The 20,511-nt window shown below is 53.6% G+C and overlaps 8 protein-coding genes across 8 annotated transcripts; 3 read left to right on the plus strand and 5 right to left on the minus strand.

Moving 5' to 3' along the window:
* Positions 1–278: 278 nt before the first annotated feature.
* CLUP02_05451 (ATP10 protein) lies at positions 279–1,407 on the plus strand (the record flags this gene model as incomplete). Its single annotated transcript, XM_049284458.1, has 2 exons — positions 279–658; positions 735–1,407. 2 exons carry the CDS (start codon positions 279–281, stop codon positions 1,405–1,407), a joined length of 1,053 nt encoding a protein of 350 aa, XP_049141601.1.
* A 280-nt stretch (positions 1,408–1,687) lies between these two features.
* On the minus strand, positions 1,688–2,783 carry CLUP02_05452 (vesicle transport V-SNARE protein; the record flags this gene model as incomplete). The annotated part of the gene is made up of 3 exons (XM_049284459.1): positions 1,688–2,191; positions 2,281–2,608; positions 2,677–2,783. The coding sequence occupies 3 exons, from the start codon at positions 2,781–2,783 to the stop codon at positions 1,688–1,690; spliced, it is 939 nt and encodes a 312-aa protein (XP_049141602.1).
* A 549-nt stretch (positions 2,784–3,332) lies between these two features.
* On the plus strand, positions 3,333–4,066 carry CLUP02_05453 (ribosomal L29 protein; the record flags this gene model as incomplete). The annotated part of the gene is made up of 3 exons (XM_049284460.1): positions 3,333–3,335; positions 3,547–3,686; positions 3,790–4,066. 3 exons carry the CDS (start codon positions 3,333–3,335, stop codon positions 4,064–4,066), a joined length of 420 nt encoding a protein of 139 aa, XP_049141603.1.
* Positions 4,067–7,517: 3,451 nt separating this feature from the next.
* CLUP02_05454 (zinc-responsiveness transcriptional activator) lies at positions 7,518–9,833 on the minus strand (the record flags this gene model as incomplete). Its single annotated transcript, XM_049284461.1, has 3 exons — positions 7,518–7,576; positions 7,700–7,984; positions 8,237–9,833. 3 exons carry the CDS (start codon positions 9,831–9,833, stop codon positions 7,518–7,520), a joined length of 1,941 nt encoding a protein of 646 aa, XP_049141604.1.
* A 479-nt stretch (positions 9,834–10,312) lies between these two features.
* On the minus strand, positions 10,313–10,796 carry CLUP02_05455 (uncharacterized protein; the record flags this gene model as incomplete). The annotated part of the gene is made up of 2 exons (XM_049284462.1): positions 10,313–10,467; positions 10,655–10,796. 2 exons carry the CDS (start codon positions 10,794–10,796, stop codon positions 10,313–10,315), a joined length of 297 nt encoding a protein of 98 aa, XP_049141605.1.
* A 1,268-nt stretch (positions 10,797–12,064) lies between these two features.
* CLUP02_05456 (phosphoribosylaminoimidazolecarboxamide formyltransferase/IMP cyclohydrolase) lies at positions 12,065–13,968 on the minus strand (the record flags this gene model as incomplete). Its single annotated transcript, XM_049284463.1, has 3 exons — positions 12,065–12,220; positions 12,272–13,754; positions 13,823–13,968. 3 exons carry the CDS (start codon positions 13,966–13,968, stop codon positions 12,065–12,067), a joined length of 1,785 nt encoding a protein of 594 aa, XP_049141606.1.
* Positions 13,969–15,320: 1,352 nt separating this feature from the next.
* On the plus strand, positions 15,321–15,779 carry CLUP02_05457 (uncharacterized protein; the record flags this gene model as incomplete). The annotated part of the gene is made up of 2 exons (XM_049284464.1): positions 15,321–15,539; positions 15,621–15,779. The coding sequence occupies 2 exons, from the start codon at positions 15,321–15,323 to the stop codon at positions 15,777–15,779; spliced, it is 378 nt and encodes a 125-aa protein (XP_049141607.1).
* A 383-nt stretch (positions 15,780–16,162) lies between these two features.
* On the minus strand, positions 16,163–19,885 carry CLUP02_05458 (DEAD/DEAH box helicase; the record flags this gene model as incomplete). Its single annotated transcript, XM_049284465.1, has 3 exons — positions 16,163–18,807; positions 18,883–19,318; positions 19,373–19,885. The coding sequence occupies 3 exons, from the start codon at positions 19,883–19,885 to the stop codon at positions 16,163–16,165; spliced, it is 3,594 nt and encodes a 1,197-aa protein (XP_049141608.1).
* Between the last annotated feature and the right edge of the window lie 626 nt (positions 19,886–20,511).

Consider the following 20,511-nt stretch of genomic DNA (forward strand, 5'->3'; position numbering starts at 1 on the left):
TGCAGGGTGGCCCGAGACCCGCTGCGTCGGTGTGCGCTTGGCTCTTTCCCCCTCGTCTCCGCATTGAAGCGTCGCTAATCCACTCTGTTATCGCTCGCGGCTCAAGGGCCTTGGGCTTTTGTCCAATTGTGGCTGGAGACCTTGTGGCGCCAGCTTCGTACGACAGGGAAGCCGGAGTAATGTGGCGCGAATTTTTTGATGTTCAACAAGGCATGGATAGACCAGACCTCGACAGAATTTGAAAGTCGAAGCCAACTACACCAAAACGACCAGGCGCAATGGTTCCAATCACACCGTTACGGACAATGGCTCTGTCCATGGGGGCCTCTAGAAGGACGATGGTCTCTTGCACAGTCTGCGCATGGCGACGGCACCTGAGCACCTCCCGACCTTACCTGGCCGACAAGCTCCCGACCCCGGCGCCCGGCGCCGCCCCCGTAGAGGCTCCGAAGCCCGACCTTCCCGGATCTGCCATTCATGCCCCGAGAGCATACGGCAAGAAGATCACCAACTTTACGCCGCAGCCTCTGCCGCGCCCTATCGGCATGGCGCATCCGCCTCACCCAGAGGACAACTCTGGCGTGGATAGGAGGTCGCTGAAAGAACGGAGGGATGACTTTGTCGACTACGACAAGCATCTCGTGCGTCGTAAAGAGCTGTGAGTTCCCCAGTGATAATGCCTCAAAGAAACACTCAAGACCGTATGGCTGATTGGTATGTCCTTCCTTGTGTAGTAAGGAAAAGATGGCGCGCCCCTACTTCCGCGACTGGCGCAACATGCAGTTCCACGAGGGCAAATCCTTCATCGCGCCCCCTCTACCCTTCAAGGCCGACATGTCCCTCTTCTTCCCCAACTTCGTTGGCGACACCCTTGCAAAGAACGCAAACAACCCCCGCGACACGACGCGGACGCTGCTCGGCAAGGTCTCCGTCGTCGCCGTTTACAGCAGCCAGTGGGCCGACGACCAGGCAAAGACCTTCATCTCCCCCGAGGCCAATCCGGAGCTGCATGAGCTCCTGGCCAAGACGCCCGGCAAGACGCAGGTCCTCCAGCTCAACATTGAGGACAACAAGTTCAAGGCGTGGATCGTAAAGATGTTCATGGGCAACCTGCGCAAACAAATCCCCGAGCATAATTGGGGAAAGTACTTCTTGGTACCCCGCGGCATCACAAACGAGATTAGCGAGTCTATTGGATACCTCAACAGCAAAGTAGGCTATGTTTATCTGGTGGATAACCTGTGTAGGATAAGATGGGCTGCCAGTGGCCCTAGTCACCCCGATGAGAGGGAGAGCTTGGTGAAGGGCATGAAGCTAGTCCTCCACGAGTGGAATAAGAACGAAAAGGCAGCACTTGAGGCTGCCCAGGTCAAGGACGCAGCGAAGGGAAAGAAGGAAGTATCCTGATAAAGAGGACGAAAACTTTTCCTCAGGTGGCTCAGGAAAGCCAACCTCGTATAGCAGTCAGGCTCGTGTAACCTGGCTTTGGCTTACAGATATTCGTGTTCTTATAGTGTACAATATGCACCAAAGATACCCCCTATCCGATTAAAAAAAAGTTCAAAAACAATCCCAATAACGCCTCCGCATTTCCCTTATGCCAATAATTCCCTAGTCGTAACGGCTTTGTTGAACACATAACAAACACACGAGGAACGTCATTTCAGCCATGCCGGGCCTCCGCTTATTACAAGAACCACCAGAACATCAGGAAGCAAAACGCAATAAATGCGCCCATTATGATGCCGTCCCGGCGCTTCTTAGCTGAGATACGGCTAATTAGACTGTTCAACCCCGGTACCTGGCTGGCAGCCATGGTGATACGACGGTTGATGCTGGCGAGTGTCTCGCGCTGGATATTGAAGCTGTCCTGGACAGCGTATGCCTGGGACAAGACGCTATCGGCCATGTTGTGACTATTATCGATGCGGCTGCGCTCAGCAAGCATGTACTCGGCCTCGGCGTTTTCGGGGTTATTGGCACGGTATTCGTCGATGTCGGAGCGAACGTTCGTAAGAAGGTGGGCGCGATCGCGAGCCTCGGAAATGGTTTTGCGCAGGCGCACGAGATCGCGCTTATGCTCGGCGAGCTTCTCACGAAGGAGAGCCAGGTTGTTCTGTTTCAGAGCGGATGAGGTGAGAGCAGCTTCTGAATCGAGGAGGCGGGATAATTGTGAAATGACGTTCTCGCGCTGATGGTTTGGCGGCCATGTTAGTACGGACGTTCAAGGCAGCGAAGGGGGTGAGAGCCGAGGCCTGTCGAACGAGGGCTTGAGCGTACTTTTTCGAGGAGATCTTGGAGCTTCGCTTCTGTGGTCCTTTCTTCTTCTGTGGGCTTTGCCGGGATGTCGGATACCGTCGAGAACTGAGAGTAGGTGTGGAATAGCGTCTCTGTCTGTGGAGGCCGGATGTCAGGGAAGCCTGGATGACGTTCTGAGCGGAGGAATATCGTACCTGTGTTTCTAGACTTCTTGCCTGTTGCCGCAGCTGGGCCCAGCCGGTGTTTCCTGTAGCTGCAGCCATAGCGCCTCGATGCTAATTGTGTATGGCTTGGTGGTTGCTGTACGTTGGTAGACCTTTGATGTCGAGATGTTGTCTTTGGATGGACTCTGGCATGTCCGCGTGTCTGGGACTGTCGGCAGGGACCAGACGCAGCAGGGGAGGAGCTCGGCGTCACATGGACCGTGCACATTGAATGATTATGTAAGTGCCGAAAGTGTTGCACGAGAACTGCAGGTGCGGGTAGAGTCGCATTAAAGTCTGGAGCGTCAAGGATTTGCTCATGATGTGCTAGAACGCCATGAAAAAACTCGCTTGTAGAAGGTATTATCACTCGGGCATTCTGTTTGCCTCATTAGATACTTGTTGACACAAAGTCTTCTGACGAGGGACAGATGGCATGAAACGGGAATTAAGCCTGTGATATCTTTATGCCCAAAGGCAAAAGGGCTAATTGATCAACTTCGAAACATTTGTGCAATATCGCCAGATTCCCTAGATGTCTCCAAAGATTCTAGACAAAGTGTTGCAACTACATGTCGATGCCATTGATATCTCGCTCAGTCAAGCTGCTTTGGCTTGATAACGGCCAGCCCCGGTGACAGACTGTGGCTGGAGTCGCTGTGGCGCAGTTCATGACCAGCGACTTCGAAACCCCAAGGCCCACATGCACCCAATCACAGCAGGCCCCGCGCCGGGTCCCGAATTTTTGCGCACAAACTAGGGCAACAGCTTTTTGCCAAACTTTCAAATTTACGATCGATCACCTCAGCCTCTCTCACGACGTGTCGATACTAACCCAGATATCCAGCGCCACCCCCCATATCAGTCAAGATGGTGAGTGAACCCCTTTTGCTCTCCCTGATGGAATTGGCGATCCTCGAATAGCCCGACGCAACTTTCCCGCCGAATCCTCGACACCCCGCGCCCGAAATAGCCCCTTCCCGACGAAAAAAAGCGAACACCAGAGGCGGCAGGAGCTGCTTGCAAGGAGCCGCATAGGAGAAAAGAGAACCCGTTTCGCTGACGAGAATTCATCATGTCCCAGTCGTCCGGAAAGGTCAAGGCCGTCGCCCTTTGGAGCAAGAACAAGGATGATTTGACCAAGCAACTTGGTGAGCTCAAGACCGAGCTCGGTCAGCTCCGCATCCAGAAGATCGCCTCTTCCGGCAGCAAGCTGAACAAGATGTGCGTTTGATCCCCCCTGTCCTGATCCGAGTTGATTGGAGGAATCGTCGATCGAAAAAAGAGAAACCAAGAGGACTGACCGGTGAAATTTTCCGCCCTACAGCCACGACATCCGCAAGTCGATCGCTCGCGTCCTTACCGTCATCAACTCCAAGCAACGCGCCCAGCTCCGCCTGTTCTACAAGAACAAGAAGTACGCTCCCCTCGACCTCCGCGCGAAGCAGACCCGTGCCATCCGCCGGAGATTGTCCGAGAAGGAGGCCAGCGCTGTCACCGACAAGGCCAAGAAGCGCACCACCCACTTCCCCCAGCGCAAGTTCGCCGTCAAGGTCAGTAGAGTCGGAATATCTGCCATTCGAATGGAGGCTAGGGAGCCATGAGAGGAGCGATTGACGAAGGCCGCATCATGAGGGGACGATCTTCGACACTCTGTTGAGCGCTACTTCTCATGTTCCCTGGCCGAGATCACGAATGGCATCCTTAGGAAACATTGAAACTGACTTCTTCATACAGTCTGCTTAAATTTAGACCGACCGCTGCTGGGTTAGATCTGGGGATGAGGAACAATGAAAATGGTCACGGAGGCGTAACACGTTTTTGGCACACGGGGATCCCGAATTACTCGATGATGCATTGCATGGTCACGGAGGGAAATTAAGGGTTTATTTGCACTTTTATCATTTCTCCCCCCAGTGCTGCAAAACACGAAATGGATTTCTCTCAAGACGGGTCAAAACATTGGTCAAGCGAAAAACGAAAAAGGATGGGCTTCACAAGAATCCCCCTCTCTTGTTCTTTCCCACCCCTCCTTTCTTGCGTGGTGGGAGGGAGAGGATTCCCTCGGGTGTGTGTGGTGTGAGGTAGCATAGAGCTGCCAAAATGATGGGGCCCAAAGATGTCCCGACTTCAAAAGTTTGCTCCTTTTTTCTTCTTCAAATGTGATGGAGTCCCTATACACTGATATATGACGTTGTGTGATGATTACCATTGCTTAAGAGAAGTAAGCAGACACAGGCCAGACGATGTCCATGCTCAAGCTTGTAGTCCCCTCTCATTCGTCCATGTCTACTGTCTATGGCCTATGTCCATTTTTGATGTCGACGCCTTAGACTTGATTTCAAGTTGTGTTACTGCCCTCCTCCCCCATTTAACTGCTTGATATCTGGACACATGTCTACCTTACGAGATTGGCGTCTCTATCGCTGAATTTCGACGTGGTAGGTAGATGACAAGCGCCAATCCGAGGCCTCCGCCACACTTCATCGCCCTCGAGACTGGCCTCTGAAGCTCACGATTTCATTCGCAAACTACAGCAAAGAACACCAAGGCACATTGCCTCATGGAACCATGGTTTTCTTCAGAAGATGAACACTTCCACGCGATGATATGACATTAGTCGGTGATGAGTGGTCATGCCGTCCCCGTCACCACAGGCACACCTCTACTTCCTTCTCGCCGATGGCGATATCGTCTAGAGTCTTCTTAGTGGCAACTACTACTGGGACAATTTTATTCAGCGCAGCACGCTTTTTCTTAGTAGACCAGACTAAAGCCAGACAAACGCTGCTCCAGCTCCTGTAGTTTCCTGCAGCTTACCCCATTTTCTCTTCCCAGGCCTCCATCTCCCTGTGAAACCCTGTGCGGACAATAAGAAGAATCGACCTCGGGATGGGGCAAGTTGCGTGGGAGGGGGCATCCCGCCAACACAAGTACGACCATCTTCTCGTGCCTAGAAAAAGGAAGTAGCAACATGATATCCCGAGGCTTGGCTCCATACAACGTGCAATGCCATGAAATAAGATACTTAATGCCGTGGTGAGGAACAACGGAGGCACGTTTCGAGGGCCGTCTCAAGTTCTTGTCAAATGTGTATAGACTCTACAAAGTCTTTACTTGTCTTAACGTTGAATTAAGACGACAAGGATACTGAAGTGGAATCGCTCACAATGATTGGTTTACGGGTATTGGACGCCGTCTTCTGGCGATGTCATTGAGGCTTCATCCAACGCTCTACCCTCGATGCCTTCGTATGGGTGGAACGGGTCTGGACACCAGGACACAGCACTCGCTCATGGAATTCACAATATTGCCAGTGAAGCGAGGTCATTCCATGGAATACTTTCATTGCTATTCCATCCGTTCCGGCCTAGTAAAGAACAGGCTTCACCCTCACGTTCTGTTACGAGTCTCTCCAGCCATAGATAACAACTCTCGTCGGCAAGGCACATCAAGTCCAAAGACAGCCTGAACTCAAAGGATTCTTCACGATCGGCACGAACACGGCAGACAGACAAAATAGGCCCGCCTTGCCATTCCATAGCGGTTTTTGGTTAACATCAGCATCCACCTCACTTGAGACCCGCTGAACCGCCACCAAACTTGTCGAGCATCACGAACAACGCCCGCAGCCAAGTTCAGGGCATCATTTCCAAAGAGATCCTCCCCAGACCAACGCAAGACTTTCTCCTCAACGCGGCAAATTTCATCATCATGTGATGCCTCCCCTTTCGTGAAGCCACAATACAGAATCTCGCCGAAGCATCGCCAGGAGGCAGGAGGGGAGAAAAAGGGGGAAAGGGGCACGAGGGGTAGGGTGCAGAAGGGTAAATCTACCAACTTCACGCCCCCCCACCCCCCAAGGTACACCATGTCCCTCATCCGAGAGCTCATCGCGTCGGGTATGTCCCTCTACGACCAAACCGATTCCCCTCTCCACCTGACAGAACGCCTCCAAACTTACATTCACCGTACTACCTCTCTCTCGGAAGATACCGTTCACGAGAGAAAACCTTGTTCGCTCTGATTCGTGAGGAAGTCCGCAGAACGTTTTATTCGTGGTTCGCCAGATATGAATTTTGTCGTCAAAGTCTCCCGTCAAAGTCTCCTACTCCTTGGCTGCCTCGCCAGGATGGCGAATAAAGGCGAAAAGTGGGACATAAGCTCGCACATAGTCACCTTCTGTACCGATGAATGAAGACTTCGTTTGTAATCTGATCATCACCATGCCACATGACAATTCTATCATCTCCACTGTCATATCTAGTGCCGTGTAATACTTGGTCACAGGCTGAAGCGATGACGAGACTGGCAAACTATAGACACCACATAGAAAGACTCTCACCATCTCCAGCTCGTATCCATCAACGCCTCAGGAGCACGGAACCAGGACGAAAACCTACGAAAGAAAAGGCAAGAACACTGCTCTGTTGCCTTGCGCGGCAATCGTGGTCATGTCATTCATATGTTAGTAACGCTGCATAAGCCTTCTCCCCCTCCCTAGCTCATACGTGCCCCCGAGACCGGGTCGCTGCCCACTCACCTACTCTGGTCGCAAACCCGGTTTCTGGGGTTGTGATGGCCTGTGATGGCCTACAGGGTGCGTAAGTCCTACCGAGACAGAACATAGATAGCCATCACCGGAATCTCAATGACCCGTCCTTCCCTGATTTCCATGGCAAGACCGGAAAACCATTTTAGCTGTGGAATATGTGCTCCCGAAAGGATCATCTACGGATTGATACAGATCTGTCGTTCAATGATAATATTGGCCTCTGGGCCGAGTGCGGGCATAACCAAGTCCACTAATTTGGAAACAGAAAGATACAACTCGAAAGCCATGGAGAACACCCTCAACATGTTTCGTCAATTAAGCGTCATTCATACGGTATTACTGCTAGTACTGTATTGCTACAATACTAATTCTATCCTCATTGCTGACCGTACCTACCGTGAATTCGTCATGAAAAACAGAATGTTTTCCCAAGCCCACCAAAGTCAGAATAAGTCCAAGTCCCTTGAACTTTTCGCCGCCGCCTTGAACACCGAAGTCTGTTATGCCGTCCTGACCTGATCCATTTCTCCATGTAAACGCCAGTCCGGTATCTTGGAGCCTATAAGGGTATTTCATGAGACGTCGACAAAGAAAAAAGCCATCCGTAGTGTGAGAATGCCCCCCCCCTGAACCACAAAAACCACCAGCGAAGCGATCAACCTTGTCCACGTTGATCACTTACTGTTTCTTCGATCTGCTGTCTTTGTAACTCGACCGCCCTGTGTCTTCTTGATAGACGGAGTAGAATTATCAGCCTTAAGCGCATCCGCGACCTTACGGTGAATCTTCTCATGTCTGCGTTTCTGGTCCAGTCTATGAAAGTCCTTGTCACAGAAATCACACTTGAAAGCACCCTTCACGTTATGCGTCTTTCTGTGTTTCGACAAATTGGACGATTCGCCAAACGCCTTGCCGCAAACCTCGCACTTGAGTGGCTTTTCGCCTGTGTGGGTTCGCTGGTGCATTGCTAGAACATAGTTAGAAATTATTTGGACCCAAGGATATTGGTTTCACTTACTCAATGCACTCTGCTGCTTGAAGGATGCTTTGCAATCGGGAAACTTGCAGGTCCAGGGCTTTTCTCCAGTATGAATCCTCATGTGCTGCGCAAGAGACTGCTTGGCAGACAACGGGGTATCGCATATAGTGCACCTGACCGGTTTGACTAGACGCATTATCAGCATACTTGGTCATTGAAGATGATGAGGACGTGACTCACAGCCGGTGTGTGTCTGCAGGTGACGTTCAAGCTTGCTCTTTTGCGTGAAATGCCCTTCACGCGCACATCCCTCCCAGCAGCATTTGTATCCTGCATCTGTCTTTCCAAGGTTGACGATGTGTCTCTCCTTGCAATGCATCTGCAGAGCGTCATCGTTCGAGTAGCTCATACCGCAAATCTGACCGGCGATTACCCATTGGCAAATGAACACTTCAGCCCCGGGCTTATCAGGGCTGGGCTGGGTTTGTGCAGTGGCCGGAGACGGTCGTGGGGACGAAGACGCCTGGAGCCCTGATAGAGGAGATGTGCTGGGCTCCTTACCTTGGGCAGCATGGGCCGGGTCAGGAAGACCTCCTGGAAGGTAATCAGACTGACGATTCGGCGCCATCAGGTTTGGGTAAGAGTGTTGCGATGCATGGGAATAGTTGGTATGCTCTCCTTCTGGCGCAATAACATGTTGTTCTTGGAAATGGCTAGCCCAATCCTCGACGCCGTTGAGCTCAGCGCCGCAAGGTACAAACCCTGAGCTTGGGTCGGGAATGCAAAAGGAGAAATCAAGTTCACCTTGATGAGCATGCGCTTGGTGAGGAAGCGGGCACCTGGTTGGCAAATTCCGGTTCTCTGTCATACAAGGCCGTATACAGGTTGTCTGAGCGTGTGCATGATCGTTAAGGTGCAAGCCAAGTGCCATCCATCCTATGGGCTCAGGCATGCTAGGATCCTGAAAGTCGATTACAGACTCGAGGGCAGTGTGAAAGAGGTCGGGATTACTCTGAAAAGAGTTGCCCATATTCATTGAATGAGCCATCGACATGGTCATCCCGCCGGCGTGGAAATGACTTGGAGTTGCTGCTTGGATTCCTCCATTTTGATAGGAGCTTTGGGTTGCGTAATATTGAGAAGACATCGACGGCATCGAAGACATCGACGGAGGTAGCATGCCATCCTGGCTGAAAGCGTCCCCAATAGACGCCAGCACATCGGCAGCAGCTTTGTCCTTATCAGAGATGATGTCGTTGGCTGGACACTCGGCGTCTGTACAAAGCGCAGCAGCTTCGTCGCAGTCGTCATCGTCGCAAGCTTGAGCGCACTCTGCATCGGTGCAAACATCGCCAGCTTCACTAGCGCCACACTCGCTAACACATCGATTGCAGTCCAAGCTGCTGCAAGCCGCGGAGGTACTATCATCCTCGAGCTGAGGGCTCGAGTTGGGGGTCGAGACGCCAAAGCCTATGGCCCCCGTTGGTGACATGACGGCATTCGAGCCGAAGCCCAAGGGCATTTGGCCTCTGGGATCGAAGTAGTTGGGTAGTGTAGGCATCGTGGATAGGCTGTGGTGTCTTCGGGCATGCATCGGCATGGTGTTCAGGGTGAGAGGGTGGTTGTGGTTGGGTACAGGGTGGTGTTGGTTGTTGCTATCCGGGCCTCTGCAGGCAATATGGTCGAAGTTCAAATCCATACAGGACTCATCGTGCGATACTGGCAAAGTGACGCCACCGGTGAAATGGTCGTTAAGATGTTCCACGTCCAACGGGTCGAGAAAGAAGCCGGAGGCGTGGCCACCGAAGGACGGTAAGCCGTCGTGCTGGCCGTCCATAACTCTGATATGACGATGTTAAGGATCTCTGAATCTTCCATGCGGCTCGGGAGAAGTTCCACGGAGACTGTCGATCGACCGGCAGCTTGGGCCACTGGAGGTCGGGGGGTTCTTGGAGAAGGTGGGAAGAAAAGAGCCGCAAAACTGAGACCCTGGGGACGGAGAATTCCTCCAGGTGTCAGAGTCGGGGAGGGTAGATGTAGTAGTAACGGAATAACGTTGTGGAGGAAGGTCCAGTAATGAATGCCCTGACGAAACAGAACCAAGACTTGGGTAGAAGGGTAATATGAAAGTGGGATGAAAGCTTCAAGGTTGGTACGAAGCGAGGCGAGGCGAGGCGTGACCAGGCGAGTCAAACCGTTGACAAGGCTTGAGGGGCAAGAAGTCGAGAATTGAAGAATTGGATTGGACTGGGCACCACTGGTTCCTCTTCTCAGGACTCCCAGGGACCAAGGGCAACCCGCAACGGTAGGAAGTTCCTACCCACGTTGTGGGAAGGCGGTGTTGCAGGCGCGCGATGAGCAGGTGCGGTGCGGCGTGAGAACCTTGATGGCCTCTGGCGCGAAAATGCGGCCTCTCTGGCTGGTGACGGAGGGGCTAACCTGCCAGCGTAACACCAGAACCCCTGTCATTGCTGTCAATCACCTTGCCAAATATGCGCTTCATGATTTAATAGGACGTACCTGTCGGTATAATTGAGGAGCGATGGTTGTTGCGCCGGGCTTTTTCTTCCCTTTTTTTCTTGTTCGCGATATTGCACTGCAAAATTCACTCAGTCTCTTGAGAATGAGTCTTTGCCGTGTCTGTTCCTCACTTCCAACCGCCCCAAGGTGCCGACTGCCGCTGCCTTATTATACTCGTCAAGGTCGACTGGAGAAGAAGCCCCAAAACCTTAAAGCCGTAGGAAAAACGAGAGGACCGCCGAGATGAGGCCCTTTCTCCGGTCCTCATGCCCTCGCCCATGTGTCTCTCGAGAGAACTGGCGGGCCCGACTCCAAAGAGACTTCGTCACTTGGCTCTGAGAGGCTGACCACAGGGGTGTGGGTGCCACCGGGGGGGTTTCTGTAATCACTGGCCCGTGGTTGGTACCTGCCCCACCATGTGCCCTTTCTCAGCACATGAGCAGCTCCCCATTGGTTCGGACTGTCTTGCCAGGGTCTGCGTATGTAAGCAGTGTGCAATATCAGATTGCGTGCGTGCCTGTTTATTTGCACTGGAAGACAATATCTCTGAGAATAATACGCAGTAATACCTAAGGTACACAGTAGGTGACGCTAATGGTCAGTGCGCTAGGGACCGTCCTTTATCAACCGCGAGGGGGGCGTTCAAGAGGCAGCAGACCAACTGACGGGTAAGCAAGAGACAAGGCAACATCCGTCAATAGTTCATCCGACTCTAGAACAATGGCAAGCCACTGGGCTGTCAGACACACGGAACAATGACGCGCAATAAAGTTCCGAGGACGACGCCATTGCATGTTTTCACTTCAGAAAATCTCCACGATGCCGCCTCAACACCAAAATTGACTTCTCGAAATGCCCCAAGTGGCGTCCGGGTATGGTAGCCAGCCTTTAGGAGCGGTAGATGTCAGCCACACGTGAGGGGAACGCCATTATAGAGCTGCATGTCTTCGTATGCACATCTTCGTATTACCTTGCGAATAGACTTCCGTCTAGAGTCGCCTTGCCATTGATTGCCATACCATGTTTGCGTCGACGAGCTTGCTTTAGATCCCGCGTCGGGAGCTATTGCGAGATCGGCAATTCACGCATCTGAAAGTAGATATCATCTGCTTCGTAGTCAAAGAGGAAAACTCTAAATCATACGCCCGATGCCGCAGGTTCTGCATAGCACGTGAACACAAATTTCTCATCTCATAATGGCTTTTATTTCCATGCAGCCACCGATTTCAGGCTCCGCTAAACTAAACTCCTTCAAAGTCCATCCCATTGTACTCCGGATATATGTTGAATATCACAGTCATCTGACAAAAGCGGCCCAACGTTTTTTGTAATCTGTGCTTAGCAAATGGTGTCTGCCACCTCACATGGCCAGCCGACATGCCGCCTAACGTGCCGCTCGCATGCTGCTCGCATCTAGTTACGAAGGCTGTTGGGTTGCCAGCTATCATCATCATTTGAAACTTTTATTCCCCCTTTCAGGACCAAAATCCGTCCATTCTCATGCCCAAGATGAATCCCGCAACACCGATTTGGTATAATAACAGACGCTTAATGATGGAAGAGGCGGACATTCTGCTCAACAAACGTAATGCCAAGCTTCTCCGCAGTCTCGAAGACAGCGCCGTCATTCTGGCTGCCTCCGGGAGCTGCAATGTACTTGACTCCGGATCGAGATGCGCGGAAGACGTTGTCGACGAAGGGGAACTGTTTCTTGTCAGAAGGTTTTCACTCGAAGCAGGCACGAACTTTACTCACGAAAGCATCACTTGACACAGCGACATTGGTCAGCTTGCCAAGCCACTCTTCTCTCTCCGCATCAGTAAATGCGGGCGGAACCTCCTCGAAGACAGCCTCGAACATCTCGCGCTCCGCACCGGACTTGGGGAGCTCGCCGCTGACCAACAGATCGATGGCGTTGCTCTTGTCGGGGCGCTTGGTGCCCTTCTTCCACTTGATGCCCAGAACACGGGGGTGGAAACGAAGCCACCAGTTGTCTGCCTTGTCGCCAGCGAGGCGCGTGCAGTGGATTCTGGACTGCTGACCAGCGCCAAGACCAATGACCTGTCCGTTGTAGGCGTAGCAGACAGAGTTACTCTGAGTGTACTTCAGGGCAATGGTGGCCACGGTCAAATCTCGGAGGGCGGACTCGGAGAGAGGCCCAGACTCCTTGGGAGTGATGATTCTGTTGAACGACTTGGGCGCAATCTCGATATCGTTGCGGCCCTGCTGCAGAGTGACTCCGTAGACGGTCCGGGTCTCGGTCTTGGCAGGGACGTAGTCGGGGTCGATCTGGAGGACGAGGTACTTGCCGCCCTTCTTCTTCTTCAGGAGCGCAAGGGCAGCATCCTCGAAGCCAGGGGCAATGACACCGTCAGAAACCTCCTTGGAGATGATGCTGGCAGTGGGGAGATCGACAATGTCACTCAAGGCAATCACATCACCGAAGCTGCTCATGCGGTCGGCACCGCGAGCACGGGCGTAGGCCTGGGCAAGAGGAGAGGAGTCGATGCCCTCAATATCGTTGACGAAGTAAACCTTCTTCTCGTCGTCGGTAAGGGGAGTGCCAATGGCAGCACCGGCAGGGGAGACGTGCTTGAAGCTGGCAGCGGCGGGCTTACCCAGAGCCTGCTTAAGCTCCTTGACGAGGGGCCAGCTGTTGAGGGCGTCAAGAAGGTTGATGTAGCCGGGCGAGCCCCCGAGAACCTTATAGGGGAGCTCTCCACCACTGACGAAGGCAGCAGCAGGCTTCTGGTGGGGGTTGGCGCCGTATCTCAAAGCGGAGAACTGCTTGCCATCGGCGGCGTATTGCTTGCGGAAGAAGTCGGAAATGGCAGCATCGTAGTCGGCAGTGTGCTCGAAGGCCTTGAGAGCGTAGCGGTTACGGCTTGCCTCGGTGATCTCGCCAGCCTGGAGCTCCTTGAGGAACTCGGCGTAGTCGTTGGGGTCACTGAGAATGGTAACACGGCTGTGGTTCTTGGCGGCAGCTCTGATAAGAGTGACGCCACCAATATCGATCTCCTCGACAGCCTCGGGGACAGTGACATTGACCTTGGCAACAGTATCCTTGAAGGGGTACAGGTTGCAAATGACATAGTCGACCTTGTTGATGTTCTGGTCGGCCAAGTCCTTCTCGTCGGACTCGAGGTTTCTTGCGAGTATTCCGGCGTGGACGGCGGGGTGCAGAGTCTTGACACGGCCAGCCAACATTTCGGGGGCCTTGGTAATGGCAGAGACGTCCCTATCAGAAAAAAGCCCATGAGCTTCGGGTTGCACGCGTGAAAGTTTCGGCATGGACTTGCAACTTACTCAACGGGGAAGCCAGACTCCCGGATCATCTTGGCCGTACCGCCGGAGGCGAGAATGCGGACATTCTGCTGGTTCAGGCCCTTGGCCAGGTCCAGCAGACCAGTCTTATCATAGACGGAAACGATGGCAATCTTCTGACCCGACATCTTTGCTTAGGTACTCTCGCAACGACAAGTTCTTGGGGAAGGAAGAATTGTTGTTTAGAGGATAGAGCAAGAAGAGGAAGAGAAGAGGGAGGAATCAGGAAGGATCAAGGGAAACAAAAATTTGCCTTGCGCGATGATGCCTGTGGGTAGGAGGAGAGGTTGCGCAAAATCGGCTTCCGATCAAGGAGGGGGAGGGGCAGGAAGCTACGAAACTTTTTCTTGTTGGCTACGTGATGGGTACGGCGTGTTCCCATACGCGTAGGGCGGCAGGCAAAGTATTCTCTAGGTAGTTTTGCCCCACGTAGCATCGGCATCGCATCCGCTGGAGGCACGAAAAGGAAGGGGAAACGCTACGTTATGCGACGGCAGCAATGACCTCAACTCCAACCACCTAGCGGCTCGAGTGGGACATTGGATGGCCCAGGACTTTCACTCGCTCAGATATCGTATTATTGTTTTCTACCAAGCACTCACCCATCTTCCCTTCCTCAGGTCACAGGTGAAGAAATATTATGATGGAGGAGAAGCAAACTGTTTCATTGTATGTTGCTCATCCCCCCACCTACTGATTCAAGCTCATCAAACCTTGTGGAAAAAAAGAATTGGAGTTTCGGCCATTGGCCCGTCAACTTTTTTGGAGCATCCGCCTCTCTTTTGAGCCAATGAGCCCCGCCCCCGCCGTAGTCTCAAAATGAGCACAACGGCAAGGGAGGGAAGGTAGGTAGTGTACGACCTGAATGACTGTCACTGCGGTGCACTGGACGGCCCGGCAGGGGTCCATGACTGCTGATGGGCCTTAACCCCAACACCGCTAGCGTGCCCCTCGTACCGGGTGGCACAGAGCACTGTGGCAGGGCAATGGAATGGGCGGGAGGCCGTTGTGAACCAGTGAACGTCCCGTCGCAAACCTGGGCGGTCTTGGCCTCATATCGATAGACGAGGTTACCTGACGCGGCCACGCTGATTCTCCGGCTAAAAACCAACAGCCTACCTTTGACACTGCCTTACTTCCTTCCTCGTGACCTTTTTACTTCAAAATAGCTTCGCAACCCGCAAAGCCATCTATCGTAGCGACGGATTTCCAAAACACCTACCCGAGCGTAGAAGCGCATTGCGACAAAAACTGACCGCCTCACCTCCGAACCGCACCTTCCCGGGACCCTGCTCGAACACCTTACGTACATCCGGCCCCGAACACCTCCGTCCCCCGACCTCACCCCGTTCTCCCCCGAACGACTCGCGCCGAAACGACCTCGCCACTCCGCGCGCGCGCACCACCACCTCAGCGATACTATAACCCTAGATACCATATCGCAATCGCAAACTATCCTAACTCTCCTACAGAAACCGTAATGGGCTCTGTCTGCGGCAAGGAGAAGGGGGACAACTTCGACTCCCCGGGTCGCCCGCTTGGCACCGCTCCCCCGCCCCAGCCCAAGACCGCGCCGATTCCTGCCAGAGTCGGCGGTCCGCCACGGACACTGGGCGGTGGTAGCGGTGGCGGCGCATCGGGACAACAATCGTCTGCCGATGCCGCAGAAGCGCGGCGCAAAGCCGCGGAGGCAGCCGAGGTGAGATTCACCTGCCATCTCCCCCCCCTCTTCTCACAATACTGCGCGAATAAACCTACTAACACCTATGCCCCTCAACAGGCCCGAGCAAAAGCCGCAAATAAGTCCACCGGGAAGCTCTCCTCGCAACTGAACGCCCAGAAGAAGCAGACTCAGAGCGATTTGCTCAAGGACGCGAGCACCCAGCAGCTGAGACAACGTGATGCCGATGCCGCTGCGGAGGCTAGGACGTACAATTAAAGACAAGATACGTAGTAAAGGGGGAAATAGAGAGAAGCGGGGTTAGCGACTTTTCTTGATGAATTAGATAATGGATTTGGGTGGACAATGTTCGTTGATAATACCTCTTCGTTTTGGTATTGAAGCTTGGTTTGGAGTTCATACATTGCTGGCGTCTAGGGTGATCTAAGTCATTAGTTACTACATTTCTTCATTTCGCTTTCTCAAACTGCGCTTCACTCTGGTGCTATTGATCTCCGCGCCGACTGCTCTAATTATTATCCTAAAAAAATCAAGTGCACATCAACAACGAACATCTGCACCAGCGTTATCATTGACTCCTCTGCGCCCCTGCCCTATTGCTACCATGGCATTATCTGATATACTACAAGAAACCGGGCAATTTACACGACATTATAACGTCCAGAAGCGGGAGCACGGCTGTCGGCCGTAGCCGCCGCAACAGTTCCTTCACTGAGAAGTCGGGTAAGCTCGGTCATAGCAGCGCCAACCACAACCTCCGTGTCACCCTCAACGAGAATGTACAGCTTCGGGTCCGCTCCGGCCGGGACTTCCTTGCCAGCAGGATAGAAGGTTCCCTTTGTCGTGATCGACACACCAGTTGCCTCCAAAATCTTGGCCACGTTCGTTCTGTTTGTGACCGCCCATCTGGCCTTCTGCGGGAAGTCGTTGATCTCGAGGGTGGCGTGGTACGCACCGGCATCGGGGCCCTTGTTGTCGATGGGCTGTCCTGACCGAAGCTGCCCGGCCTTGCCGAGTCGCTCGTTGATGTTCCTAATGGCTGCGCTGACCATGTCGAGAGGCTGTCCCGGCTTGCCTCCGGCGCCGCCGGCAGCCGGTGTATCCTTGCCCTTGGCCTCTTCAGGCTTGTTGGCGGCACGGGACACAACGGCTGATACCTTGGACTGAATGTCGATGACAGCAGACTTGCCCTTGTCCTCAGCCTTCTCCTCCTTCACGTCATCTTCTTCGCCCTCGGCCTTGTGAGTCTTGCGCTCACGAAGACGAGCAGCTTCACGCTCGGCATCGAGTCTGTCCAGACCCTTTCCACCAAAGCCAGAGTTATCCTTGGCTTTGCCTGCCTTGACCTTTTCTATCCATGCTTTACGCATCTCTTCCAGGCGCTTAGGGACAGGAACACCGCTTTGCTCCAGAGCCTTTGCGATGCCAGGGGCGCAATTCTCCTGGTCTTCAGAAATGTAAGTCACTGCGGTTCCAGTGTTACCTGCTCTTCCCGTACGTCCGGATCTGTGCACCATGTCCTCATGGTGAGAGGGTGGGTCATAGTTCACAACCAACTTGAGCTGCTTGACGTCCAGACCTCGCGCTGCAACAGACGTTGCGACCAGGATTGGCACGATACCGTTCTTGAAATCGGAAATTGTAGAATCACGATCGACCTGGTCTTTACCACCGTGGATCGACATGCAGGGGTATCCCTTGGTCATGAGTTCCTTAAGAAGGTCGTCGGCCTTCTCCTGACGTTCGACGAAGATTAGAGTACGGGCGTCCTCATCCTTTTCGTAAAGCTCACCAAGCAGGCCTAGTAGATGGTAGAACTTTTCAGTCTCGGGAATAACCTCAACAATCTGCGTAATGTTTGCGGGCACGATACTGCGGCCTCCTACGGTAATCTCAACTGGAGACTTGAGTACCTTCTTGGCCAAGGAATCAATGCTGCGAGGCATGGTTGCGGAGAACATGATGGTTTGCCGGTCAGGGCGGATATTGGCGAAGATTTTCATGACTTGTGGCTCGAAACCCATGTCGAACATGCGATCAGCCTCGTCGAGGACAGCGTATGTGACGCGACGCACATTCGTAACACGGCCCTGGTTGGCAGCCAACAGGTCAATCATGCGGCCGGGCGTGCACACGACGATTTCGGCACCGCGCTTGAGCTCGGCGATTTGATCTCTAATGGGAGCTCCACCATAGGCACAGACAGCCCGCAAACCCATTGCCTTCAGAAAGGGTTTACAATCGCGATGAATCTGGACTGCCAGCTCGCGAGTCGGTGTCATAATGAGACCAATGGGACCGTCGGTGTCCCTGATGGGCGGCTGATCCATAATGTGACGGAACATAGGAAGGAGGAAGGCCATTGTTTTACCTGATCCAGTCCTGGCAACGGCGACAACATCACGCCCCGACATGAGAATGGGCAGAGATTGCATCTGAATCGGCGTCGGCTTTTCATAGCCAAGGCCGGCGATGACGTCCAATGTCCGCTCATTGAGACCGCACTGGGCCCACTTCTGTACCGGCTTAGGGACGTTTTTGCCCGAGACTTTGATGCCGTCAAGCTCCGCGCGCAGTTCGGTGACCTCTTCTTCGCTGAGAGCGGCAAGCTCCGCTGGTTCGACCCAGAAATCCTTACGAATAGGTAGTAAGTCTATCTTGCTGTAGTCCACCGTGGGAATATCTTTCTTCTTGCGTTTCGCAGCCATGGCGAGAGCTGCATTGGCGTTGGGGCCATCGTCTGCTTTGAAAGCGTATTCATCGTCACTGAAGTACGCCTCAGGCTCCTGGACCTTCTTCGTGGATGTACTTGCCTTGGGACCCGGCGCGGCTTTTGTATCCGACAGATCGGCCATGAAAGCGTCCAACGGATCAACATCGTCCTCTTCGGCTTCCACGACCTCCATCTTGTCGGCGACTGGAGGCTCTTCAACTGGCTCAGCAGTTTGCGTTGGCGCAACATCCTGCATGTCGACATCTTGCTTGGACTCTTCTTGCGCCTCCTGCAGCTCTCTCTCGCGTCGTTCGTGCGCAGCACGGGCAATTGCAGCAGCTTCTTCTTCCGTTTCGGCAAAGTTGCCACCGTCCGACTCATCGTCTTCATCTTGATCAGCGTAGGGGGTGTCATCAGCCTCGAGGGGAAGTGCGGGTAGCTTTGTGAGTTTCCTCTTCGTCCCTTCCTCCTCATCGAGATCGAGCTTGCGCTTGTTTGCGAGCTTCTCACTGTCGGCAGTCGCTTTGCTGAAACCAAAAGCGCTCAGGTTTCGGTTGGCGGGAAGTGCTGAGGCTATTATGCTGTTAGTATGTGTCCCTCTCATGACTGCCCCTTGCGCATCTGCATAGGAAGGGGGTGGTAGCTTACCCTTCGTGATTGGTGCAACAGGTGCCGTGGGCTTCTCGGGCCGGCCTTCCAGCGCGCCCAGCACACTATTCGTGCCGGTGTTCTTGTGAGACGCTGCCGATTTCTTCGCAATGGCCTTGGGGTCAAACTTGCCCGCGAAAGGCACAGCTGGTGATGCGTTTCCAGAAGTATTGAGCGTTGGCGCTGGGGATGCCGCCGGGGACGCGACTACGGGAGATGCGACAGCAGGCGAGGCGACAGATGGCGAAGCGGGAGCCGGGGACGCCACGGACTTTTTGTCCATCTCCGCGAGGAGATTCCTAGTCTGACTTGGATTAACCTCATTCTCTTTATTGGCCTTGTTCTCTCTGCTCTTCTTCCAGGCCTCGAGCCTGGCGAGTCGTTCGGCCTTTTTGTCAGCTTCAGTCTGGGCTGGGGCGGGCTTGGGCTTAGCAGCCTGTGATATTGAGTTAGCGATCCATGATGGAAAGGGCATGGTGATTGGTCTCACCTCATTACCAGGGGTACTGGTTTTCTCTGGAGGCGCTGCGCCGCGTGGGCGGCTATCATCGCGCTTGCTACGCGGACGGGAGTCAGCAGTTCCCTCTCGCCTCGCGCGAGCTCGATCCCTGGAGTCGTCTCGCCTTGGACGATGGTCCCTGTCGCTATCACGATGCCGCCTTCTGTCGAGAGATCGGTCTCTGTCGGCGAATCGATCGCGAGACCTCCTCCGATTGTCTCTGTGGCGGTCGTTGTCTCGTCGGTCTATGGAGCGATCTCTCCGGCGGTGAGAGTCGCGATCGCGCTCGCGATCTCGATATCGTCGCTGTTGGTACCTGTCAGAGTCGTCCCATTCTCGTTCTCTGCGGTGTCTTCTCACATCGCCAGGGCTCCTGGACCGCGAGCGACGACGGTAATCTCTGCCTCCATCATCACGGCGGTCCCTCCTGTCATCGTCTTTGCGGCGTCTCGCGTATTGGCTTCCTGCAGGCGATGGTGAGCGCGAGTCCCTGGTCCGAGCCATGTTGTAGGTCTCGAGCTACTTTTTCGACAGGGTCTTCACTCGTGTATTTGTTTCTTTGCCACTGTTTATTCTGAGAGTTCGGAACCTGATGGGCAAGTACCGCTGTACGGGGCCGCTCTTCCAATGTACTAGGTCTGTTGGCAAGCGAATGACGGATCTGGCATGAGGGGCGGAAAAGTTGCGACGTGACGATTATCAGATTAAAGTTGATGCGCCAGGAAACGAGGCCAACTCCACCGAGCTTTATCCGCGACAATGCACGGACCATTTCCCAGCCACATCGCAGGTGTGGCTGGTTGCAGAGGGAAGGCACCTCATTCTCACTTAAAACTCTTTTGGCGATGGTTAGTGAAAGAGTTCTTGACTCACTATGTTCAATACCTATGCCGGTTCAGTCATTTAAAATTCACAATAGGGGACTCGACGGATTTGAATATTACAGGTGATATTAGCAATTAGAAAGGCTGCCTTAGGTGATACCTCACCACCTTAAGGCTCGTGCATTCCCCAGATTTTGTCGCCTGTCGCGTGGGGCGTTGAAGCACACCGAGCTTCTCACCTGTCCCCAATTATCTTGTCCCTCCATCGAACTCATTCACTTCTCAACCTACGTCAATCTAACCTAA

This window comes from Colletotrichum lupini, chromosome 3 (assembly GCF_023278565.1).
Source record: "Colletotrichum lupini chromosome 3, complete sequence".
NCBI lineage: Eukaryota > Fungi > Ascomycota > Sordariomycetes > Glomerellales > Glomerellaceae > Colletotrichum > Colletotrichum lupini.